Source organism: Rhinatrema bivittatum, chromosome 7 (genome assembly GCF_901001135.1).
Source record: "Rhinatrema bivittatum chromosome 7, aRhiBiv1.1, whole genome shotgun sequence".
Taxonomy (NCBI): domain Eukaryota; kingdom Metazoa; phylum Chordata; class Amphibia; order Gymnophiona; family Rhinatrematidae; genus Rhinatrema; species Rhinatrema bivittatum.
The window spans coordinates 278974372-279001207 of NC_042621.1; the positions used below are offsets into that span (position 1 = coordinate 278974372).

Genomic DNA, 26836 nt, shown 5'->3' on the forward strand with positions numbered 1-26836 from the left:
ATAGCTAAAAATCGTATTTATTTATTTATTTATTTATCTATACCGATATTCGATTCGAAATATCACACCGGCTTACATACAACAGGATGTCTAAAGGCAAGCCTTTTGGTGACATGATAAAGTATAACAGATTAACCAAGTAAATATAAAGAACCTGCTTTACATAATAACTTTACTAACAGTAAATATGTTCTGAATTTAACTTACTATGTACAATGGCAGAGAGGGGGGGAACTGCCTGTGCCAAGGGAGGGTAACAAAAAGTGTGTGTGGGGGGGGGGGGGGGGGGGAGTTGGGTGGGAGGGAGGGGGGGACAGGGAACCGGGGATTAATTTTCTGGAGAGAATGCTTTCCTAAAGAGCCAAGTTTTGAGATTCTTTCTGAAGGAAGGCGTAGAGGGGTCAGTTCTGAGAGGAGCCGGGAGGTTGTTCCAGATGTGGGGGCCTGCTATTGAAGCAGCGCGTTCTCTTGTGGAGACTCGATGAACTTCCTTAATGGAAGGAGTTTTAAGTAAACCTGTGTTGGTTGAGCGGAGGTTCCTTGTAGGGTTGCAGGGGTGCAGTGGTTCTTGTAACCATCTGGCCTTGTCATTGTGGATTGCTTTGTGGATGAGCATGAGGATCTTATATTGAGATCTGAATGACATGGGTAGCCAGTGAAGTTGTTTGAGTAGGGGCATGATGTGTTCTGTTTTTTTGCTATTTGTTAGTGATCTTGCGGCTGCATTCTGAAGGAGCTAGAGGGGCTTGAGGGTGGCAGCGGGCAGGCCTATTAGGAGGGTGTTGCAGTAATCTAACTTGGCGAAGAGGAGGAATTGTAGTACTGTCTGGTAATCCGGGGGATATAGCAGGGGTTGGAGTTTCTTAAGGATTTGTAGTTTGTAGAAACCTTCTTTTATCAGTGTGTTGATATGATATTTAAAATGAAGTCCTTGTCCAAGGTGACTCCAAAGTCTCTAACCGTTGTGATTGGTTTGTATTTGAGCGGTGTTGTAGGGTCAGTGGGGGGTGTTGAAGTTTTGCTGGAAAGGTGAAGAATTTCCGTTTTGCTCTGGTTGAGCGTGAGCGCCATTTGGGTGAGGATACATTTTATATCAGTAAGGTATGTTTCCCATCGGCTTAGTGTATTACTGATGCTATTTCTGATGGGAAACAGAATCTGAACATCATCGGCATATGGAAAATAGGAAAGGCCTGATTTGTCCAAATAGTTGCATAATGGCAGCATATAAATATTGAAGAGGGTAGGGGATAGGGATGAGCCTCGTGGGACTCCCTGTGAGAGGGGTATTAGTTCTGATGTTGTACTATTGTAGGTTACCTTAAAGGATCTGTTAGGGAGGAATGATTGAAACCATTGGAGGATGGTGCCATTGAGACCAATTTCTCTTACTCTGTGAATTAAGATCTCATGGTTGACAGGGTCAAATGCGGCAGAAATGTCAAGAAGTATTAGGAGGAAGGAAGTACCTTTGCAAAACCCTTGAAGTATTGTATCTGTGAGGGTGAGTAGTAGTGATTCAGTGCTGTGAAATTTCTTGGACCCGTGTTGAGCAGGAACAAGTATATTTTGGTTTTCTAGGAATTCTGAAAGTTGATGGTTAACTGTTTTCTTGATGACCTTGGCCAGGAAAGGCAGGTTAGAGATGGGTCGGTAGTTGGACAGGATGGTCGGATCCAGTTGAGGCTTCTTTAGAATAGGTTTAACCATGGCGCTTTTAAGGGAATCTGGGAGGTTTTACTTAAATGTAGCCCATGAGATGTATAATAGATGCACTCTCTATGGTGTAAGTTAAAGGATCAGGAACTGAAGATGTAATAACTAGTGAGTTAGTGAAGTGTGCTGACAGCAACAGATTCAAATATACTTTCTGAACTAGCTTTTTTTATCTTCTTGGTTTTGAATATATTGCTTATAAAGGGCACTGCATGCGACCATGACATTGATTGTTTATCATTTTGGTTGGTAAATACAAGATAATGTTCAAATAAAGCAAACCTTTACCTGTAAGAGATGTTCTCCCGGAACAACAGGATGACCATCCACACAATTGATGACACCCAATTGTATGCATTATTATGCTACTTATCCTTGGAGAAACACAATAATGGCAGATAAGGACCGTCTGACCCACCTATTCTGTCCCATTTCTTTACCTAATGTATACGTTTACTGCCAGTGCCTACTGTATTTTATATGGGGATAAGAACTATAGATATGTAACAGATTGCAAGCTTCTCAAGTAATGTGAAATTTCTTTGCATACTATATTGTCAGCAATTTGAAAAATATATATGCCAATCTGTAATAAGTCTTAAGATGGAGATTTGGAGTGCAGGAATAGCCAGGGTTCAAATTCTGCGACCGCTGCTTGTGACCTTGGGCAAGTCACTTCACCTTCCATTGCCTTAGGTATAAATTTAGGGGGTCATTTACTAACCCAAGAAATGTTATCGCAGGAAGGACAAAATATTATGGGGGGTGTTCCCATGATATTTGATCCCTCTCCAACAAAACATCATAGACTCGCTATGCAATTTTTTATTGGAGGAGAAATGCGAATAGCAAATTGCGCCTTAAAATGGGGTCTAGGTGTGTGATAACAGCCCACCTTGGTTGGGGCTGCCATTACTTTTAAAAGCTCAAAGTCCAAAATTCACCTCCCTTCTCTGCAAAGTGGCTATGGCCCTCCTGGGGATCTTGGTAGATCCCTGTCCACCTGGAGGCTGCCTATTGAGGTGGTCCCACAATAAAAAAAAGTAAAAAAAAATGTTTTAAATCGCATGGCGTTGACCTGCCCCCTACCCAAATCTCTTCCCTTTGCATTAACCCCCTCCCCCCCCCCGACCACCACCACAATCAAAAACATGGTAGTATGCCCCCCAGGCACCCCCACAATATGCCGGATCCCCCCTAATTTAAAAAGAAGCATTGGTGTCACAGTTTCACAGGCTCTCTGTGCCCTGGTTCAGTCTTCCCTCTACCATGGATCCTCAGCAAGTCTCACCTCCAGTATTGCCAAGCTCCTCCTCACTGCTCAGACCACACCCAACCTCCAGCCCTATTTAACCCTGCCTTGCCAATCCCTAGATGCCTCTTCAGGGAGTCACCCTTGGTTCTCTGACCTGGTTGATCTTACCTTGCTTTAAGCCTTGTGGCCTCTGGACCTTCTCTTACCTTATACCTTGCCTTGTGGCCTCCAGGCCTGCTCCTACCTTACACCTTGCTCTATGGCCTACTCAGGCCTTACCTTGCCTTGTGGCTCTAGGCCTGCTCCTACCTTGCACCTTGCTCTAAGGCCTACCCAGGTCTTATCCTGCCTTTTGGCCATCAAGCCATATGCTTAGTGGTTTATGGGCCTTCTATACTGTTGCCTCTGGGCCTCAGTGTTCTCTGTTCTGTGTTGTCCTTGTCTAGTCCCTGTCCAGTGCTGTCCTTGTCTGCCTTGTCTAGTCCTGTCTTGTTGTGCCCTGCCTAGTCTACTCCCCAGTATTGATTCCTTGCTTTGCCTTTCCTTGCCTTGCCCCAGTCCCTGCTCAGTATCCTGCTCCAGCCCTTGCTCAGTATCTGACTAACCTCTTGCTCCAGTATCCAGTCCTCAAATTCAGTCTTGTCCAGCTTTGTCCAGCCTGTACTGCCTGCCCAGTCTGTCCAGTCTCATTCAGCCAGTTGCAGCCAAGTCCAACACCAGTCCAGCTTCCAGCTATGATGTACTGCTGCTGCAGCCAAGCACTACCAGCTCCCAGAACCCAAGGGCTCAACCTGTGGGGAAAGGGGCTAGCTAGGCAGAAGACTGGCCTTTGCCCAGCCTTGCAGTCCTGCACTACACCTATAGGGGTGTATCTAGTCTTCAACCTGGCAACCCATGACACATTGGTAGGGCAGTGAGGGCCCAGCACACCCCCTAGCTCTGAGCCTGGTCAACACCATTTTCCAAAATGGCTTTGACTGATCTTTGCTTCTATCACATGATAGGGGCAGAGGCTAATTAATGTCATTTTGGAAAATGGATTTGATCAGGCCTGCAGGTAGAGGGCACTCCGGGCACCCCCTGCACCACCAATGATTCTTTTTATAGTATGGGGGATCTGGTGGTGGGGTAGGGGATCCAGAGGCCCTAGACCACCAGGGACTTATTTTGAAATAAGGGAGGGGGAGGAATCTACCCTAGACCACCAGGACCATTTGTTTTTGAAGGGAGGGTCCAGAGGAAGGGGAGAGTGTGTGGGGTTACTTAACGGGGTATATTTCTGTGTCGGAAGTCTTTGGTTGGGGCATGGGGAAGGGGGTGGGGCATCATCAGCCAATCTTTTTTTTTTTTTTTACTTTTTTATTGCAGGGTCTCTGGGGAAGACAGGAATCTACCAAGACTCCTAGGGTCGTTTGTGCACTTTAAGGCAGTGTATTTATTTGGAGGCCTGCATCTTTAACAGGCCTTCCAGGGATATCGGGATGCACATTAGTATCCTCGTATCTCCAGGAAAAATTAACTACACATCCCTGCATTGCGCTAAATTAATGTAGCTGAGTTTTTCAAAGTCAGCCATGTTATTTTATTTGCATTGAATTGCCTATGCATTAGCTGCCTGGCATACATTAGAAAATTTTATGCATGGAAAACAGCTAATTTTCAGGGGTGAAATTTGTTTTAAAAAAAACCACGCGATATCACCGCGCTATATCTATATCGTGTGATAAATAACGTTTATCGCATTCTACAGCCACATCACAGCTTAGCAGTTCTAGCCCTTAGATTGTAAGCCCCGTCTGAATAGGGAGATTTCTATAGTACCTGAATGTTATCCGCTTTGAAGTGCATGAAAAAATGGGCTATAAATAAATAAATAAATACAGTTCTCAATGAATGAAAGATGCAATTAATTTCCAACTGAAATGCAGTAGAAATGTAAGAAGACAGTGTGAAAATGGTTACATTTTTGCCACAAAAAGAAAATAGTTTCCCTTCTAAAGAGAAAATGTTAGCAATGCTAATATGATGTACTATAAAACTAATTTTTAGAGTAAAATTTAAGAACAAGAGAGAATCTTACTATTTGGAGCTCCTTCGTGATACGTAGCATTTGAATATCCCGGACTTTCTGGTGAAGGTCCTCCATTTCCATCCTCAGCTTTTTATGTTCCCACTCTAGTTGAATTATCCCCTTGCGGAAATCTTTGCTTTCTACCATGCTAGCAATTTTCTGTTCTCCAAGAGTCTGGGAAAAAAAATATTAATACTGAGAATTCCAGCAGACCAAAACTCTTAATGTAACTGAGAGCCTTTTTCGGTTACCAGTAAACCTGGGAAATGCTAAAAAGAATAGGTTAGTTAATGGGGGGAGGATCCATTCAAATTCAGCTCCTCCCTTTGTGGGAGTCTGGAATGGGCATTAGAACAGCTCTCTCCTGAGAGTCTGTGGGCAGACCTTTATGGTTTTGGAAGAGTTAGGAGGCAGTGATGAGTGTCACCTTTTTTCATGTTTTCCAGGCCTAGTCAGAGGAATCAGGCTAACCCAGCCTGTGGATCCTAACCATGGTCGGGAGGGATTTCCTTCTCACTAGCTGGTTAGGATATCCCTCCGGGTTGTTTTCGGGACTTTGACATTTTCATGGTAGAAGCCTTGCTGGACACCTGGGCCTTTCCTGGATTCAAGGCATGGAGAACCCTGTGTGTCTGGGACACCCGGGGATAGGGAAGACCTGCCCATCTGAGGTGGTGACAAGCTGCAAGGAGTAACTCCGGTATTATTTTCAGTTAAGGGATAAAGGACATTAAGTTGAGACATCCAGGAGGAAGATTGTTTTGCCTACCCCTTCCTTCCTGCATTGGAGCAGGGTAAGTCACCTGCATCCAGGAATTCCTCCCATCAGGGGTCCAGAGACTGTGAGAAACCTAAAAGGAATTTGAAGATCTGCTGACTGTGTGTAACACAGAAATATAGAATGACGGCAGAAAAAGACAAAACAGTCCATCCAGTCTGCCCAGCAAGTTTATGATAGTATCTGCCGCACCGTGCAGGTCACTCCCATACTTATCAGTTTGTCAGACTAAAAGGTATTGCTGTCAGTGTCCAAATCCCCATGATAACATTGAGGACACCCATCTCGCGTCTTCACCCCCTGGGGAGAGAGTCAATTTACTCCATGCAAGGACAAGATTTTGCCCATCCTGGAAGGACATTCCCACCAGTGTAGGGTTGCCCTTCTTCCGGGAACCTCCAGTCCAACTAAAATCAGGAGGATGGAGCAATCCCAAGCCTACAATTAAGACTCCTGCACAGATAGAGGGAAAAAACTGTAAAGAATTCAAGGAAGGCTTGAAACTGTATTCATCGTGCCGTTTGCATCAGTGCTAACGGTAAAGACTTTATTGTTCTGGATGCTAATCATGTGAGTCCAGCGTGTTTATTTGGGCACACAACACACACAGTGAAGAAAATTGCCCCTCTCCCAAGCACAACCAAAAGTAAGTCAGCACCCCAGCTCTGGGCCCTGAAAGTTCACTCTTTCCCATCATAAAAAAAGATCCACACCCCTGAGGAAAGAACTGGATGGAAGAGCCAGCCAGGGCCCCTGCTCTAAAGAATTTACAAATTCTTTTATGGCCCCAGCCATGCAGGACAGGTACACCGGGGTGGCGCCACATTAAGATGGGATGCTACCCCTTTGCTCAAACGAACTTCTAAACCAATGTTTCTGGTGTGGTGGGAACAGGTGTGTGTTGGGTGATAGGGGGTGCATGCATGTGATATATAAGACAAGCCGTAAAGCCCGTTAAAACGGGCTACATCCCTCTGTCTCTCACCTCCCCCTCATTCTCTCTCCCCTCACTCTTCACCACCCCCCTCCCCCACTCCTCCCCACACCCTCCCTCTCCTCTCACTCAGTCCCCCCTCTCCCTCACTCCCTCCCACTCAGTCCCCCCTCTCCCTCCCTCCCACTCACTCAGTCCCCCTCTCCCTCCCTCCCACTCACTCAGTCCCTCCCTTCACCCACCTCCATTTCCTCCCGGCGCCGTAAGCGCGACTTCCCGCAACCCTCACCCGGCTCCATTAACTCCTCCCGCTCCTGCCGGCAGATCTCGGGGGGGGGGGGGGGGGGTCACTCCCGCGCGCGCGGCAGTGACCCCCCCGAGATCTGCCGGCAGATCTGGGGAGAAGTAGCGGCACCGAGCGCGCGCGGTGCCGCTACTTCTCCTCCCGCTCCTGCCGGCAGATCTGGGGAGGAGAAGTAGCGGTGCTACTTCTCCTCCCGCTCCTGCCGGTGCCGCTACTTCTCCTCCCCAGATCTGCCGGCAGATCTCGGGGGGGGGGTGTGTCACTCCCGCGCCCCCCTCCCCTCCCCAGATCTGCCGGCAGATCTGGGGAGGAGAAGTAGCGGTGCTACTTCTCCTCCCGCTCCTGCCGGCAGATCTCGGGGGGGGGGGCGCGGGAGTGACACCCCCCCCCGAGATCTGCCGGCAGATCTGGGGAGGAGAAGTAGCGGCGCCGCTGCTTCTCCTCCCGCCCCACCGCCATTTTTTTTTCTGACCAACGTCCTTGCCCGCACATGCGCAGTAGAGCTGCGCTCTACTGCGCATTTGCGGGCCGTCGGTCACAGGCCATTTATAAGGTAGATTTCTCCCTTTCCAGTGCAATCGTCCAACAGCACTCAAATTTTCTTTTGATAAAGTGCCCCTAGATCCAACTTAAAAGGAAAAAAAATGGGAAAAATATTAGGGATGGTGCATCGTTTTTCTGACAGATGAAAATATCGTATGATATTTTCTAATCCATCAAGTATCAGGGGGTCCCCGAAAGTGATAGGAAAACCCCATGAAATTTTTGTATGGTTTTCTTATCGTTTTGGGGGGGGGGTGGGGGAAGAAAGAGCACACAGAAAAAAAACCCCAAACCCACCCTGACCCTTTAAATCTAATTATTTAGAATCCCCCACCCTCCCGACCCCCCAAAACGTTCCTAAAGTGCCTGGTGGTTCAACAGGAGTCCTGGGAGCGATCTCCCACTCTCGGGCCATGGACTACCACTAATCAATAAGGCGCTGATGGCCTTTTGCCCTTACCATGTGACAGGGGCTATCGGTACCCTGTCACATGGTAGGAGCAATGGAAGACCCATAGTAGTGTAGTAGTTCAGTGACAGAAGGAGAGAGATTATAAGATGACCCCTTTCCACCTTCAGCAGAGCGTGGGGTTAGGAAACTTGGAGAGAGCTATACATTTCCCCCTGCTCCCATGTTCTGTGGTGAGATTGCAGGCTGTGAGATATGGAGGAAGGAGAGATTGTTCTGGAGTAGAGAGATCACCATCTCAAGAGCACTAACTGCCAGCATGCCCTTCTACAAATCTGTATTAGAAAGCTGCTGGCGACAGAGAGATGTGGGCCACTGCAGCCAGGGTCTGACTAACTTTTGCAAGGGCAGTGAATCGGAGGCACTGCAGCTCTCACATTATTCTCTGCACTGGTTGGCATGGCCACAGTGAAGAATACATGAGAGATGCACTCTTTATATATGCATGCAACTTCTGCTTCCACTTGGCTGGAGAGAGGAAAATAGGTTCTTACCTGCTAATTTTCATTCTTGCAGTATCACAGATCAATTCAGACTCCTGGATTTTGCCTCCCTGCCAGCAGAGAAGAAAAGCTTTACTGACACTGCTACTTAACCTTGTGTGCCACTTGCAGTCCCTCAGTTTGACCTGTACGGAAGCCAGGATAAGTATAACTATAATAATAATAACCAAGGCCCTCAATCAGCAGGAGGAAGACAGAGCCTCTATCGAAAACTTGTTCCAACAATACTAAGTAGAATATCATTCAACTAAAGAAACCACTCTGCATCATTTATATACTGCCATGATGAGTGGGCTTTACTGAACAGGCAGGGTTCTGGATTGATCTGTGGTATTCCAAGAATGAACATTAGCAGGTAAGAACCTATTTTCCTTTCCTGTTCATACTCCAGATCAGTCCAGACTCCTGGGATCTATCCAAGCTCCCCTATTTTGGGTGGGAATGTGATAGCCCCACTCACAATACACTCCCTCCGAAGCTCGTGGAGTCTGGATCTCTGACATTCAAACAGTAATGTCTGGCAAAAGTATGCAAAGACTTCCTGTGGACAGACCAGCTGATACTCAGTCCATGAGGTTGCCTGCTCCCTAGTAGCGTGAGCCCTTAGACCCTCCAGTAACAGACAACTTCTACAAATGTATGCCGAGCCAATTGCATTCTTCAGCCACCTCACAATAGTAGCCTTGGACGCTTTGCACCCTTTTCTAGGTCCATTCCAAAGCACAAAGAGATGATCCGATCTCTGGAATCTATTTATTTAGATTTATATTCCGCTTTTTGCACTTTTTTTTTTCAGCGCTTCAAAGCGGATTACATTCAGGTACTGGAGGTATTTCCCTATCCCCAGAGAGCTTACAATCTAAATAACCTTGAGATATTTCAACAACATCCACCTCATATCCAACACCTGAAGTTCCCTCATGTGTGGCAATGACAAATTCAAATTAGGAAAATTGGGAAGTTCCACTGTTTGACTAAGATAAAAAGCCGAAATCACTTTTGGCAGAAATGAGGGCTCTGTTCGCAATGACACCCCATTCTCCATAAACTACAGAAAGGGATCTTTCTACAAGATAATGCTTGACGATCTGAAATTTTGGCTGAACAAATCCCTAACAAAAAAAAACCACCTTCAGGGCTAACTCCTTTAGGTTTGTCCTCTGTAATGGCTTGAACAGAGCCTCACACAACACCCACAAAACTAAATTAAGATTCCATGAAGGACATCATTTCCGTACTGGCGGCCTCAAGTGTTTTGCCCCTCAAAGAAACGGAATCATATTTGGAGGAGAGACCAGGAACACTCCCTGCACCTTACCCCAAAGACAGCCTTTCCTTTCTGGCCCAGTTACAAAGTCAGGCAGTGCGAGTTCTATTGGAAAATGCAATGACAGTGGCGTATATCAACCAGCAAAGAGGGACCAAAAGTTGGATGGTTTCTCAGGAGTTGGTTCACTGGCGGGGCCAGCACCTGGCAGAGCTGGCAGTGTCTCACTTAGCCAGGGTGGAGAACATGCAGGTGGATTTTCTCAGCAGGCAAAAGTTGGACCCCGCAGAACGGGAGCTGTTGAAGGAAGCAATGCATCTCATTCAGGCCCAGTTGAGAATGCTGCACATGGATTTGATGATAACAAAACTCCAAGGTGGTGCAGTTTTACAGTCACAGGCGAGAACACGGATCAGAAGAAATTGATGCTCTGGTGGTTCCGTGGCCACCGGGAATTCTTCTATATGTCTTTCTCCCATGGCCATTGGTGGAAAAAGTGCTATGATTCATAAAGAAGCATCTGGGCGAAGTGATTCTAGTGGCTCTGGAGTGGCCACGTCAGCCGTGGTTCATGGACCTATTAAACTTGGCAGTAGACAGACCGTTAAGGTTCATTCACCTTCCAAGTCTGTTACTTCAGGGTCCAATATTTTTGGATCATGCACATCGCTTCTGTCTTGCGGCTTGACTTTTGAGAGGAGATGCTTGAGATGGAAGGGTTATTCCAAAGATATCATCATCACCTTGCTGCAAGCCAGGCAATCATACATCTATGGCCTATGTTAAGGTGTGAAGGATTTTTGAGCCTTGGTGTATTGAAGAAGGCATCCAGCCTACTTGGCCTTCAGTTTCTACGAAAAGGTCTCACGAAGGGCCTATCCTATAATTCCCTTCAGATACAGAACCAGAATAGTGGTTTTCTTGGTCACTGCCAAGACCGAAGTGCTACATTTGGAAGCATCAAAAGCTCAAGTGTGTCCTCCGGTAACAAATACAACTTTATCATTGTCCTTCCAACTTTCAGTCCAGTCTCGGGGTCCCACTCCCTGACGACCAACTACTTTACTGACTTGTGGAAAGGAAAAGCCTTAGCTGGATCTCTCAAGAGTCCATGACAGGGTCCACTCCTTCCTAGTCCAACTCTTCCTGGGGATGTTTTATCCCTAGCTCTTTAAGCATATGTGGAAGCAAGGGTCACAATTCTTCCCTGTGAAACAGTTAAACCACCTTTGGCCAGTGGCACCTCTTCTGGATCTGAAATGTCGTGAGCGGACTCCGTCCCTTGCAGCCATTCTGGCGGACCATCATCATCTTCGGAGTACGTCATCCTGCTACCCAGCCAATCCAAGCAACCACCAGATGCTAAAAGATTCCAAATTATCACTGTCAATTGAAAAGCAGACTGTTAATACAAACAAAAACACACTTTGAAATGTCTGTGTGCCAAAGCCAGAAGTCTTAGAAGTAAGATGGGAGAGTGCCTGTGCATGCAAGTTATAAAATCGGGCATACATGTGTGTGCGCCGGGTAGCGCACACACATGTACGCCTGCATGCTGTTTTGAAAATCTACCCCTTAGGGAAGATAAGGCCATCGCGGAAGGATTAAATTAATTCCTTAGTTCGGTGTTTACTGAGTAGGATGTTGGGGAGATATCCATTCTGGAGATGGTTTAAGGGTGATGATTCATATGAACTGACCCAAATCATGGTGAATCTGGAAGATGTAGTAGGCACGAGATTGACAAACCGAAAAGTAGCAAATATCCTGGACCGGATGGTATACATCCCAGAGTTCTGAAAGAACTAAAAAATGAAATTTCAGACCTATTACAAGTAATTTGTAACCTATCATTAACATCATCCATTGTACCTGAAGACTGGAAGGTGGCCAATGTAACCCCGATATTTAAAAAGGGGTTCAGGGGTGATCCAGACCGGTGAGCCTGACTTCAGTGCCTGGAAAAATAGTGGAAACTATTATAAAGAATAAAATCACAGAACATATAATTAGACATGATTTAATAGGCCACAGCCAGCATGGCTGTGGCCTATTACCCAAAGGAAGTCTTGCCTCACAAATCTGCTACATTTTTTTGAAGGAGTTAATAAGCATGTGGACAAAGGTGAACCGGTAGATGTGGTGTGTTTGGATTTTCAGAAGGCATTTGATAAAGTCCCTCATGAGAGACTTCTAAGGAAACTGAAAAGGCAGGGTCCTTTTTTGGATTGCAAACTGGTCAAAATACAGTAAACAGAGAGTAGAATTAAATGATCTGTTTTCACAGTGGAAAAAGGTAAACAGTGGAGTGCCTCATGGACCTGTACTTGGACCGGTGCTTTTCAATATATTTATAAATGATCTGGAAAGGAGTATGATGAGCGAGGTGATCAAATTTGCAAATGACACATAATTATTCAAAGTAATTAAATCACAAGTAGATTGTGATAAATTGCAGGAGGATCTTGAGAGACTGGAAACTCGGTGTCCATATGATAGATGAATTATAATGAGGACAAGAGCAAGGTGATGCATATAGGGAAAAATAACCCATGTTAGGTTCCATTTTAGGAATTACCATTCAGTAAAAAGATCTGGGTGTCACAGGTGATATTACATTAAAATCATCAGTTCAGTGTGCTATGGAGGTAAAAAAAAAAAAAGCAAACAGAATGCTAGGAATTATTAGGAAAGGAATGGCAAATAAAACAGAGGATATCATAACAGAAGAAAAAGATCTAGGCATCATAGTGGATAATACTTTAAAATCGTCAGCTCAGTGTGCTACAGCAGTCAAAAAAGCAAATAGAATGTTAGGAATTATTAGGAAGGAATGGTTAATAAAACAGAAAATGTCATAATGCTTCTGTATTGCTCCATGGTGAGACCGCACCTTGAATACTGTGTACAATTCTGGTCACCGCATCTCAAAAAAGATATAGTTGTGATGGAGAAGGTACAGAGAAGGGCGACCAAAATGATAAAGGGGATGGAACAGCTCCCCTATGAGGAAAGGATGAAGAGGTTAGGGCTGTTCAGCTTGGAGAAGAGACGGCTGAGAGGGGATATGATAGAGGTCTTTAAGATCATGAGAGGTCTTGAACGAGTAGATGTGACTTGGTTATTTACACTTTCGAATAATAGAAGGACTAGGGGGCATTCCATGAAGTTAGCAAGTAGCACATTTAAGACTAATCTGAGAAAATTCTTTTTCACTCAACGCACAATAAAGCTCTGGAATTTGTTGCCAGAGGATGTGGTTAGTGCAGTTAGTATAGCTGGGTTCAAAAAAGGTTTGGATAAGTTCTTGGAGGAGAAGTCCATTAATGGCTATTAATCAATTATACTTAGGGGCGGATTTTAAAAGGAGCACGAATAGGCCTACTTTTGTTTGCGCTGGATTTTAGTAGATACGCGCGGAGCCGCGCGTATCTACTAAAAAACCTGGATCGGCGCGCGCAAGGCTATCGATTTTGTATAGCCGGCGCGCGCCGAGCCGCGCAGCCTACCCCCATTCCCTCCGAGGCCGCTCCGAAATCGGAGCGGCCTCGGAGGGAATCCTCTAACACCCTCCCCTCACCTTCCCCTCCCTTCCTCTACCTAACCCACCCGCCCGGCCCTGTCTATACCCCCCCCCTTACCTTTGTTGGGGGATTTACGCCTCCCAGAGGGAGGCGTAAATCCCCGCGCGCCAGCGGGCCTCCTGTGCGCCGGGCCGCGACCTGGGGGCGGGTACGGAGGGCGCGGCCACGCCCCCGGACCGCCCCGGGCCGTAGCCACGCCCCCGTACCCGCCCCCAAAACGCTGCCGACACGCCCCGAAAATGCCGCGATGACCGGGACCGCCCCCCGACACGCCCCCGACACGCCCCCCTCAGAGAACCCCGGGACTTACGCGAGTCCCGGGGCTCTGCGCGCGCCGGTAGGCCTATGTAAAATAGGCTTACCGGCGCGCAGGGCCCTGCTCGCCTAAATCCGCCCGGTTTTGGGCGGATTTAGGCGAGCAGGGCTCTGAAAATCCGCCCCTCAGGGAATAGCCACTGCTATTAATTGCATCAGTAGCATGGGTTCTTCTTAGTGTTTGGGTAATTGCCAGGTTCTTGTGGCCTGGTTTTGGCCTCTCTTGGAAACAGGATGCTGGTCCTTGTTGGACCCTTGGTCTTACCCAGCATGGCAATTTCTTATGTTCTTATGTTCTTATAATGCCTCTGTATCGCTCAGTGGTTAGACTGCACCTTGATTACTGTGTGCAATTCTAGTTGCCACATCTCAAAAAAGATATAGTTGCTCTAGAGAAAGTACAGAGAAGGGCAACCAAAATGATAAAGGGCATAGAATGGCTCCCCTGTGAGGAAAGGTTAAAGAGGTTAGGGCTGTTCAGCTTGGAGAAGAGATGGCTGAGGGGGAATATAATAGAGGTGTTTTTTTTTTATTATCTATTTATTGAATTTTTCAGTAATATACAGAACGAAAGTTCAGAAATATAACATTATAGTTTGAGGTTCAACATAGAAATTATAACATTCAAAATGATAAAACATAGTATTCAAAGAAAGAATAATATATAACCCCATTCTATACATGTCTATTATTAGAGGTAAATAGGGAGGCAAGATGTAACATGAAGCAGAAATATTGGAAATTATAAACACATATATAGACGTAGTCCTGGCAAGATGGCCGCCGAGGAATGAACAGCAAACGCTGAGCTCCGGGGGGTGACCGATTTTTTTCTTTGCTTTAAATTACCTAAAAAGTGAATCTTTCCTCTTTATTTTGTAGCAAACATGCCACATACAAAACGCAAAGCAAAGATTAAAGAATTTACCTCTACTCCAGTACTGACTACGCGGCAACCCCAGATTGAAGAAGCGTTTGTCGGACTAGTGCAGCCGTTGTCGGAGGGAGGGGCCGTTGGAGTCAGCAGAGAGCAGACGCTGAGACCCCTGGCCACAGAAACATCATTGAGCCCCAGCACGCCAATTACCCCGGAACCTTTGTTCGGGGGACTGGAACCCAAACTGATTACATCTGCTCTGCAGGAAGGAAAATCAGCTTCACTAGAGGTAGGTGCCCAGAGAGGAAGTGATCGAATTGCACTGCCCTTGGAGAGCCTCGGACTATCGGGCTCCAGGGGCCTACCCGTTGAAGCACCGCTTTGAGCTGGGGAAGGAGTTGATCCCCTGAAGGAAGAGGGGGGAGAGAGAGATATACGAGTGGTATGTGAAGCCTCTAAATTTATCTCGCCCAAAGCAACTTTAGAAGAAATTATGAAGGCAATTTCATCTATGGAAAAAGCGATTGCCTCTATAATAATGATGGTAAAAGAAAGTATTACAAAAAATCAAGTTATAGAGGAAAGAATTGAGAAAACTAAATCATCAATGGTTGGGTTGGGTTGGATTGGAAAAGAAAATAGTTGAAATGGAAAAAGTTCAAGGTAATTTGATAAAGGCTGAAAGTCTTCAAATGATAAAGATGGAAAATCTTGAAAATTACATAAGGAGAAACATCATAAGAATCCTTAATATTGCTAAGATGCGTCTGTTAGCACATCGTGAACGTTTTAGAAGTTACCTCCTCACGTATTAAAATTACCGGAACAGGACTTACCAAAGATTGTTAAAATCTATTACTTGCCCCAATCTAATAGAGGACCCAATCTAATAGAAACCTCGAGGAACAGAATAAGAAGGAAGAAGTCTCATATGATTTGACTTCTATTTTGGAAAAGTCTCATGATTTAGTGGTGGAAGAGAGAGCTACGTTGTTTGTACAACTAGCCATCTCATCTGAAAGAGACTTAATTCTAAGAACGTTTTTCCGAAATCAATCTTTAAAATTCTATGGTTACCCGATAAACATATTTCCAGATATAACTAAGATGACCCAAATTAAGAGGAAAAATGTTCTGGAAATGAGAGAGGAAGTCCAGGCGAGGGGAGCTAAATATTTACTCCGATTTCCATGCTATTGTGTTATAGTAAATAGAAGTTCTAGATATATATTTAGAGAACCTGAACAGCTACGCTTATATTTCGACTCCCACTCAAATTAACCTTCCGGGGGGATTTTGGCAATTAGAAAATGTAACACTAGTTAATGCTGAAGCAATATGATAATAATAGAGGTTTACAAAATCATGAAAGGACTTGTATGGGTAATTGTGATATGGTTATTTATTCTTTTGGATAATGCAAGGGCTAAGGGGTACTCCATGAAGTTAGCAAGTAGCACATTTAAAACAAAGTAGAGAAAATTATTTTTCACTCAACGCACAATTAAGCTCTGGATGTGGTTAAGGCACCTAGTGTAGCTAGGGTTTAAAAAGATTTGTATAAGTTCTTGGAAAAATCCATAAAGTGCTATTAATCAATAGGGAATAGCCACTGCTTGTTGCCAATATTCAGGCCAATACAGAATGGTGCACTCGGCCGAGCGCACAGTTAGCCTCCATCTGGACGTGCGTTTTCGACGCGCTATTATTACCCCTTATACAGTAATAGCGCGAGGAAAACGCGTGTCCAACCCCCCAAAAACTAATAACGCCCGCAACATGCAAATGCATGTTGATGAGCCTATTAGTTATTCCCGTGCCATACAGAAAGTAAAATGTGCAGCCAAGCCGCACATTTTACTCTCAGAAATTAACGCTTGCCCAAAGGCAGGAGTTAATTTCGGCCAGCACCGGGAAAGTGTACAGAAAAGCAGAAAAACTGTTTTTCTGTACACCCTTTGACTTAATATCATAGTGATATTAAGTTGAAGGCCCCCCCCCCCAAAAAAAAATCAGCCTGCAGTTCGCGGGTTGGAAGATGGACGCTCAATTTTGCCAGCGTCCATTTTCCGAACCCATGGCTGTCAGCGGGTTTGATAAGCGATGCTGGTAAAATTAAGCGTCGGTTGTCAAACCCGCTGACAGCCGCCGCTTCTGCCAATAAGGAGGCGCTAGGGATTTGCTAGTGTCCCTAGCACCTCCTTATTACCATGGGCCCTCATTTGAATACAAAATCACATGCCCAGGAGAGTGGGTGCTCACCTTGGAGCGCTGGCTCTCCCACGCATTTTATTGTATCGGTCCGATTAGTAGCATGGGATCTATTCAAAGTTTGGGTACTTATAGAAACATAGAAACATAGAAATGACGGCAGAAGAAGACCAAACGGCCCATCCAGTCTGCCCAGCAAGCTATGCACTTTTTTTTTTTCCTCTTACTTGTTACGCTTGGCTCTTATTTATTTATTTATTTATTTATAACTTTTATATACCGGCATTCGTAAAAAAAAACAAAACATCATGTTGGTTTACAGATAACTGAGAAAGGAAATTACAATGATAGATGGAGGAAGGATAGGAAGTTAAAAGGTGACAACTTTACTGTAGAGCCAACGGGCGCCACAGTTATTAAATGAGATTACATGTGGTTAACCAGGTTGGACATAAATTAATTATATACAAGAGACGATAAAGTGGGGGGTAGCGCGGGGGTGGGGGATGAAGCGCATAGGGGAGGCGGGGTGGGGTAGGAACTGTACAAGGGGGCAGGGGGTGGCGATGGGAAGGAGAGGTGGTGACTGAATATCAGGAAGCCATAATATGGATGGGGTGGTGAGGGAGGGAGGGTGTGTAGGGGGGGGGGGGGGGACACTGTACTAGGGAGAGGGAAATAATGAGTGTTGAGGAGAAGTCAAATGCTAGGGTTGAGAGGCGTTGGTACCTTTTAGTTCTATTTCCCTTCCACCCCACCATTAATGTAGAGAGCAGTGTTGGAACTGCATCTAATTGAATATGTAGCTTAGTTAGGGGTAGTAACCGCCTCAATAAGCAAGCTACACCCATGCTTTTGTTTACTCGACTATGTAATTCAGTCCTTGTTGGTTGTTGTCTATATATAGATCCTCTTTTCTACATTGCCCCTGCCGTTGAAGCAGATAGCTATGCTGGCTATGCTTTAAAAGTGAAGTAACAGACTTTCTCCCCTGCCATTGAAGCAGAGAGCTATGCTGGCTATGCGTTGAAAGTGAAGTAACAGATTTTCTCACCTGCCGTTGAAGCAGATAGCTATGCTGGCTATCCGTTGAAAGTGAAGTATCAGACTTTCTCCCCTGCCGTTGAAGCAGAGAGCTATGCTGGCTTTGCATTGAAAGTAAAGTATCAGGCTTATTTGGTTTGGGGGTAGTAACTGCCGTAACAAGCAAGCTACACCCTGCTTTTTTGTGAATGCAAATCTTTTTTTTTTTCCCACATTTCCTCTTACCGTTGAAGCTTAGAGCAATGTTGGAGTCGCATTAACCGTGTGTATGTATATTGAATAAGGGTATTATCTCCAGGTAGTAGCCTTCATTCCTGCGAGCCACCCCCTCTTCATTCAGTCCTCTAGACTTGATGGATCCACAGTGTTTATCCCACGCCCCTTTGAAGTCCTTCACAGTTCTGGTCTTCACCACTTCCTCTGGAAGGGCATTCCAGGCATCCACCACCCTCTCCATGAAGAAATACTTCCTGACATTGGTTCTGAGTCTTCCTCCCTGGAGCTTCAGCTCGTGACCCCTGGTTCTGCTGATTTCTTTCTGACGGAAAAGGTTTGTCGTTGACTTTGGATCGTTAAAACCTTTCAAGTATCTGAAAGTTTGAATCATATCACCCCTGCTCCTCCTTTCTTCCAGGGTGTACATATTTAGATTCTTCAATCTCTCCTCATAAGTCATTCGATGAAGACCCTCCACCTTTCTGGTCGCCCTTCTCTGTACCGCTTCCATCTTGTCTCTGTCTCCTTGTAGATATGGTCTCCAGAACTGAACACAGTACTCCAGGTGAGGCCTCACCAAGGACCTGTACAAGGGGATAATCACTTCCCTTTTCTTACTCGATATTCCTCTCTCTATGCAGCCCAGCATTCTTCTGTCTTTTGCTATCGCCTTGTCACATTGTTTCGCCGACTTCAGATCATTAGACACTATCACCCCAAGGTCTCTCTCCTGCTCCGTGCACATCAGCCTCCCCCCCCCCCCCCCCCCCCACCGAATACAGTTCATTCGGATTTCCACTCCTCATATGCATGACTTTGCACTTCTTGGCATTGAATCTCAGCTGCCATATCTTTGACCACTCTTCCAGCTTCCTTGCCAGGTACTTGTAACTTGGTTTGGCCACCTTGGTCTGACCCAGTATGGCATATCATATGTTCTTATGTTATGTCATACTGATCACCTTGGCTGGTTTGTAGGCTGCGAGCCACCTTGTAGCTGACCCTGGGCACAAGGTCGTTTCTCTCTGCTGCCTTGCTAGCCAGATAAGCTCTGTGGAGAAATAGCACAAAATCTGAGGAAACACAAAGACCTGAGAATCCTCCTTCATCAAGGCCTCCTCTTTTTCAGGTGGTTCCGGCCTCTCCGTGGGACTCTACACAGCAGGCAATAAGGGAGGAGGGGATTCCCATGCCTTCTGGGAGTTTCCCAAGCTGCTGCAATTGCACTCAAGATGGGCATCATTTCTGCACTCATGGGAAAAGGATCTGCAGCGACTCTCAATGACCTCGTTGGTCTTTTGCACACCATAATGGAGTCTGCACTTTTACGTGTTGAAGCAGAGCCTGCTCTGTCCAACCTGCATTCTCCCCTGGAGATGCAGTGCAAGCATAAATTTGCTCGGTTGAGACGAGTGCTTATCCCCGCACTAGCGGCAGGCCTTGTCATTGGCCAGAGCCATGTGCGTCCCACATCTGCTGCCCCTCAATGCTCGCCGCAGCAGTCTTGTCAATGCTGGGACCCCAGCTGCCGCCAGTTTTCATCTGTGTCTGGTGTAATGACCGATCACTCACAGAGCCTGTCAAAGTCAAAAACCCCTCTGTATGCTGCTGTGTAAAACAATCAGGTCATTTCTTTATTTTTTTGTTTTTCAATAGATAAAGACAATTGTACTTTCTTGAATGCTGCAGAGAAGCTGCTGGTTCCTGAGGGCTCTCCGGGGGATCAAGGGAACTACCAGCTAATCAAAACCCCTCAGTGTCCAAGAATGAGCCATCATCAAGGCTCACCAACCCCCTGCTCGTCCACTTCAGCCAGGGAGGATGGCCCCACCAGGGACCTAACAACCCTCTAGGAGGAAGCTCTAATCAATCGTCTTTATATCCTTATTCTTTTTTTTTTCAACTCCAAACTATAGGTTTTACACTTCTACCATCTGTTGGAGACAGAGAAATACTGAGGGACTGCAGGTGGCGCACTAGGTTAAGTAACAGTGTCAGTAAAGCTTTTTGTTCTCTGTGTGCATCTGCTGGCAGGGAGGCAAATCCTAGGAGTCTGGACTGATATGGGGTATGAACAGGAACTGCTATTTCCTTCCCATTCTGCTTCCTGCAGGACCAGGTATAGGACAAATGGTGCCATGGGGGATAAGTGCCCTCCCACTTGATCATGGCCCCTACCAAATACCGCCATCTCCTGGATCAAACATCCACTACATCCCCAATAGAAGCCCCTTCCTGCCACTGGATTCTCACGCACACACACACAAAGATTCCCTGGTAGTCTAGTGGCCCCTCTCTCACCTCCAGACCTTCCTTACCTAAAAGAAGAGTCCCTGGTAGTCTAATGGCAGCGTAAAGCACCCCTTAGCTCTGGCCTGGCCCATGCTATTTGCCAATGTGTTGTTGACCAGCCTTTGCCCCATCATGTGATAGGGGCAAATGCTGGTGGATTCCATTTTGGAAAATGGTATTGACTGGTCCGGAGCTAGGGAACACTACAGGCTGCTGCTAGACTACCAGGGAGTCTTCTTTTAGGTAGGAGAAGGGTCCGGAAAGTGGGAGGTGGGATCCACTGCACCACACCTGGACTCTATTCAGCTCTGGTGGGATGGGATCCATTTGCAACCATGCCAGGATTCTCTTTGGCCATGGATGGATGACATTCACTGCGGCCACTCCAGGACACTTCTGCCATGGTGGGAAGAATGATGCTGGTGGTCCCCAGAGCATCCCTAGTTCATGCATCCCGGGCTATCATCCGGCTTACCCTACCCAAATGCCGGCTCTGGCTGCCTGCCATCCTCTACGAGCCTGAAAGGCTGTGGCCAATAAGGCCGTATAGCTGTCTTCAAATGAATGTTTTTCTGTGCTGTAAAATACGTAAGGGACAATTTTTAAAACTATGCAAAATCCATGGGTACCTTACTCACAGGCTTTGCACCAATTTTCAAAGGGAAAGCCCAAGTATACCCTCCCTTTGAAAATTGTCCTGGGAAAAAGTAATTGCAGAAGTTTGCATCTGCTTTTTCTGCAGGTACTTTTTCTATGTAAAACAATGTGCATAGTTTTAAAAATGCAAACGTACACAAGCTGTTGCCTCCCCATGTCTAGCTCCAGCCCTGGAAATGCCTCCATTTAGGTAAAATTACGTGTATTTTTCTACCTATATGGAAGATGGGCAATTTTCAAAAAGCCCTTTAACCCAAGGTGAAATTTCCTTTCCTCAAATTAGGGCAAGCCAGTCTAAATGACCGAGACTTCTGACTACTTGTACCTCTGGAGAAGCGAGAATGCTGAGAGCTCCAAACTTGCCCCTTGGCTTGAGAAAACTGGGGAGTTGACTTATCATCCTCCGGTAACCGAGGAATTTTGACTCTTCCCATCAATCTGCCACCTTCTCTAACTCCTCCCCAAACAACAAGCACCCCTTAAAAGGTAACTTTGTAAGGTTCGATTTTGAAATAGTATCAGCAGACCAGTTCTGTAGCCACAGGAACCTTTGGGCTGCAATCACCAGAGCCACCCTTTGAGCTGCCGTGCATGCCAAATCATAGCCAGCATTCGCCGGGAAGGCAGCTCTTGGCTCCAGGTATGGGCCATTCTCTCCAAGAGCTTCCTTTGTCTCCTAGGCTAACTGTATCCCGGCCCTGGCAACAGTACAACAGCAAGCAGAGATTTGGAGATTCATGGCTATAGGTTCAAAGGCCTGCTTCAATATAGCCTCAATCTTCCGATCTTGGGCATCTTTTAAAGCTGCACCTCCTTCCACCGGAATGGTGGTCCACTTCTTCACCGCACAGACTAATGTGTCCACCTTAGGAAACCAGAGTTGCTCCCTTTCTTTAAGGCCCATAGGATATAATCCCACTAAGGAGTGACCTCCTTTAAATTAGCTTGAGGTGTGCTCCATTCCAAATCTATCAGCTCCTGGATGGCTTCGTACAGAGGAAAACACCAGGATGCCTTGTGCAAGCTGTTCATTACAGGGTTCCGCTTCAGATCTTTGGCCGCTGCCAGCAAGACCCTCTCACACCCAAGGAGTTTCAAGGTCTGTAAATTAAACCAGACATCTCGTCCCTGTGAAAAAGTCACAGCATAGTTCTATGAGGCTCAGCATCTAGGGGGAATCTTCCCCTCTTCCAATAATGGATCGTCAGAATCCTCCCTTCTTGAGGATTCTGACTCCTCATCTGAATCTCCGGAAGGATCCCTGTCCTTGCCTTCTTCTGCCGCCTTCTGTTCTTCGTCTTGGAAGGAGGCAAGGACTCCCGGGAATGCTTTCTAGCTTCTAAGCAGGTGATTCCTAGCTTCTGAAGCAGGCGATCCCTAGCCTCTTCCTGGGGAGCTCCTTGACCCTGACAGAAGGCCTGAAGACCCTTAAAAAATTCTACCTATGAAATGGTTGAAAGATCCATCCCTGGAGTAGGCAAAACCCGAGGGGATTGGCAGGAGAGACGGCAGGGAAAACTTCTCAGTCGCTCTGAATTGCCACCACAATCGTTGCCTGTAAAGTGGAGGCCTCTGAAGTCCCTGCAGGAAAAAGACTCCTCTGTAGAGACATCCCCCTGGACCTTCACACACTTCTGACACTCACTGAGGGACCTCCTGGGACTAAGAACCCTCATATGGCATGCTGAGCAGATGCAAAGCTTCTTCCTGTGCTGCTCCCCTGATGCCAGGTCACATTCTCTCTCTCTTTTTCTCTAAAAGCTGAGCAAATGTAACCCACCACGTGCCTCAGCAGTTCCTGCCAATCAAAATGGCGCCTGCCACTTGTGGCTTTGCCACTGAAACTTTGCTGGTTCTAAAATTTGTCCCGCAGCCCTCCTGAATCACTCGGCTCAGTGCGGCTACAACTGCAGCTGTCTGCTGCCCGGCCTGCAAAAGATCATGCCACCACCCACTCCCAGCACTGCTCGATGTGCGCGTTTTCTTTTTTTTTTTCAATAAACTTTCCACAGACAAAACCGGCAAGATAAGGAAGAAAGGCAGGGAGGGAGTAGAGGGAAGAAGCAGGACCAGACAGAGAAAGAAGACTATGAAGCAGGGTTGAACCCAAGGCTTCCTTACCCTACTGGATCTCTTCTGCTGCCTGGAGGAGGGCTAGGATTGTAGCCTTCACCTCACTCCTGTCCTTTTTTAATTTTTTGTCTGTCTCATGAGATTGGTTCTCAGACACTGAACTGAGGGAGGGAGCTACTGCTTTCACTACAGGAGATCAAACCAGTCTGTTCAATCCAGGCAGGACAAGATCCAAAAGCATGGATGCATGTCCACCACTTGCTGGAGATGGTGAAAAACTGGCTGCCTGCTGCCTGAGCAGAGCTATATGAGGGTGAAGTCAGCAAGTCTTTGTTCTCTGTCTCCATCTACTGGTTGGAGTGCACAACCCACTGGTGTAGCTTGGCTTGCCTGAACAAAGAGGAAAATAGCTTTTGAAAATTGCCCTCATACTTCTTTTTCACTGAACACACAATTAAACTCTGGAATTTGTTGCCAGAGGATGTGGTTAGTGCAGTTAGTGTAGATGGGTTCAAAAAAGGTTTGGATAAGTTCTCGGAGGAAAAGTCCATTAACTGCTATTAATCAAGTTTACTTAGGGAATAGCCACTGCTATTAATTGCATCAGTAGCATGGGATCTTCTTGGTGTTTGGGTACTTGCCAGGTTCTTGTGGCCTGGTTTGGCTTCTGTTGGAAACAGGATGCTGGGCTTGATGGACCCTTGGTCTGACCCAGCATGGCAATTTCTTATGTTCTTATGTCTTATGTTTTAATTTTCTGGGCTTTTTTTGGTACAGAAAACAGAAATGGTACAGAAAAAGTATTTTACCTTAAACAATTAAATTTAGGAAGAATTACCAGTTAAAAAATAGATTGTTTCAACTGCTCTTTTCCTTCTTTAATGGGAAGAAAATTCATCAAAACTATTTACCCGGATTCTGTTGTTTAGGTCCTCAATAACACTTCTGTGAAGGAGAATGCCATCAGAGAAATCTGGAATGATAAAACTGTTATCCATTTCCACCTGCCCCTGTTTGAGCAGAAACTGGACAGTGAGGTCCAGCTGAAACTTCATCTTGTCCTCCCGGAGCCTAAAATGAAGAGGAAGAGTATTCAGAGCTCTGAAGTGTCTCACTCCTGTTCTCCAGGGCTCTCCTTATGCTGGTGAAAGAAACTTTAGGCAAATCTGTCCTTCAGATGCTCTGCAAATCGAAGGACCGCCAACAACTATGGAAGAATATGGGACAATAAGAAAGAGGAATCTAATAAAAATAAGCAAACTCAAGTTTTGATTTCTCCCATGCTCCTGGCAAAACTTTGGTTAGATTATAGTTTTTGTCTACAAACTGTTGCCTACTAACTGGTAGCATCAAATTATTGCGCTGATACAGTAAAGTCCGCAGGAGAGCGGGTGAACGCCCGCTCTTCCGGCGCGCACACAGGCCACTCTCCTGTGCGCGCGATTCAGAATGCAAATTAGGCCCGATGGTAAAACAGGTAAAAGGAGGCGTTAGGGACACTAGCGTGTCGCTAGTGCCTCCTTTTGGACCGGAGCGGAGCGCGTAGCCGCGCGTATCTTATAAAATCCGGGGTCGGCGCGCGCAAGGGGGTGCACATTTGTGCAACCTGCGCGCGCCGAGCCCAGCGCGCGCTGCCTGTTCCCTCCGAGGCCGCTCCGATTTCGGAGCGGCCTCAGAGGGAACTTTTCTTTGCCCTCCCTTCCCCTACCTATCCCACCACCCCCCGGCCCTATCTAAACCCCCCCCCTTACCTTTGTCGGCAAAGTTACGCCTGCTGAAAGCAGGCGTAACTTTGCGCGCGTTGCCGGCAGCCCCGCTCCGTCCTCCGGTCCCGGGGGCTGGTCTGGAGGCCTCGACCACGCCCCCGGGCCGGCGCCACGCCCCCGAAACGCCGTGTCGTTTCGGAGACGCCCCCTCCCGCCTTTTCGAAAGCCCCGGGACTTACGCACGTCCCGGGGCTTTACGTGCGCCGGCGGCCTATGCAAAATAGGCGCGCCGGCGCGCGCGGCCCTTTTAAAATCCGCCCCTCAATGTTTAGTATTATATAACCTGCATTAACCTTTATGGGAGATGGTTAGGATATAGTTTTGAACTAAGGGCCTGATTTGCTAAGACCTTTTACCATTCTGTCTTTGAAGGAGTCAGCGAATGAGGTACAGAAATATAGAACATGATGGCAGATAAGGCAATATTTCTCAACCTTTTGAAACCTAAGGAACACCTACTTTAAAAAAAAAAAAAAACCTCCTGTGGCACACCAACTTCCACAGAGCATGCAATGTAGACATGGAGAAGACTCATATGGCCAAAAGAAGAGCTAGGGATGCACTGAAAGCTCCACTAGACTCTCTTCCAAATTTGAAAACAAAGGGAGAGAGGGGGCAGAGACATTACCCATTAGGATGGACCAGCTCCCTCTGTATACAAGTGCAGAATAAGGGAAAATCAGTGCGCTGCAGGCAGCTGGCTCAGTAAGTTACCTTGGCTGCCACACATGATTGCCAGAGTTCCTTTTCTACTGCTATTCCCAGCGCTCAGATTGAGTCATACCCAATGCTCAGTGCATGCTATCCCCATTTCAGACAGCCTAGAGATAGGAAAGAGGCTAGAAAGATTCAAAGGAGGATGCTGAGAAGAGGGAAGAGAAGGAGGTGCTGTGTGCAATGGCCCAGCCATCTATGCCCTGCATGCTGCCCATAACTTATCACACTCCAGGGCTCATGCTACAGCTAGGAAGAGGAATGTATGAATACATATTGCATTCTCATTCAGAAGAGCAATAAAATCAAAGAAACCAAAATCAAAAAATTGTTAGGGAAAGATAACCATCATAGACGGCATAAGGACTGCACAAATGCAATTTATGACTTATGTCCATAGAATGATCATATAGTTATAATCATTGGTCATTGGGTCCATCAGAAAGATATTTAATTTTGTTGTTTTTTTTTCTTATATTGCAAGTAAAAACTGGTGCAATGCAAACATTTTGCTCATACAAATTGCACCTATCTTCTCAAATTGTCATATTCCAACATATATTGTTCTTTCAAAAATTCTAAATACTTAATTTAGAAAATCATATATTTGTCAGATGGGGGTTCCAAATGAGCTACCCGACACTGAAGCATTTTGAATGAACATTCTTCCTCAGGGATTGATGAGTACATGTTACAATCGCCGATCATGGCTGTCCGTGACTTGTATTGCTCACCTGCCTGAAGCTCAGCTTCCCAATGAACAGTCCTCTATGCAGTGGGATGTCACCAGACAAGTGCCACTGCCAACCCTAGCCCAGAATGCCACCATCGCTGCATGCCTCATCCCTCTCTTTGAAGGCCCTGGGGAAGGAAATCACTCCAGATGCCCTCTGATGACGTCAGCCCTGCCGGGCTATTTAAGCCAAGGTACTGCAGCACTTCTTTGCCTCAGCAACAGGTCTCCTGCCTAGTAGCAGTGTGTGTTTCCACAGTGTTCTTGATTCCTGCCTTCCTTCCTTCGTCCAGCCTTGCCTTGTCAAGCCTTGTCGCTCCAGCCTTGCTTAATCCTGTCCATCTTGTCCAGTGTCTTCTGTTTATCTGCATCCTCCCTTAGTCTGACTCATGGAACTTGACACTTTTCTTGGACCTGAACATGATTGCCTGCAGCCTGAACCTGACCTCTTGCCTGGACCTGACCTCTCTTGCTAACTACCTGCCCCGACTTTGGCCTATCTCTGACGCCATTA

The 26836-nt window shown here is 46.3% G+C and overlaps 1 protein-coding gene across 1 annotated transcript in view; it reads right to left on the reverse strand.

The window, feature by feature from the left end:
* Positions 1–26836, reverse strand: part of CFAP43 (cilia and flagella associated protein 43) — a 368309-nt gene that overhangs the window by 29472 nt on the left and 312001 nt on the right. The window contains 2 exon segments of the mRNA XM_029610740.1: positions 5052–5216; positions 24021–24180. Coding sequence (XP_029466600.1) covers positions 5052–5216; positions 24021–24180 — 325 coding nt within the window.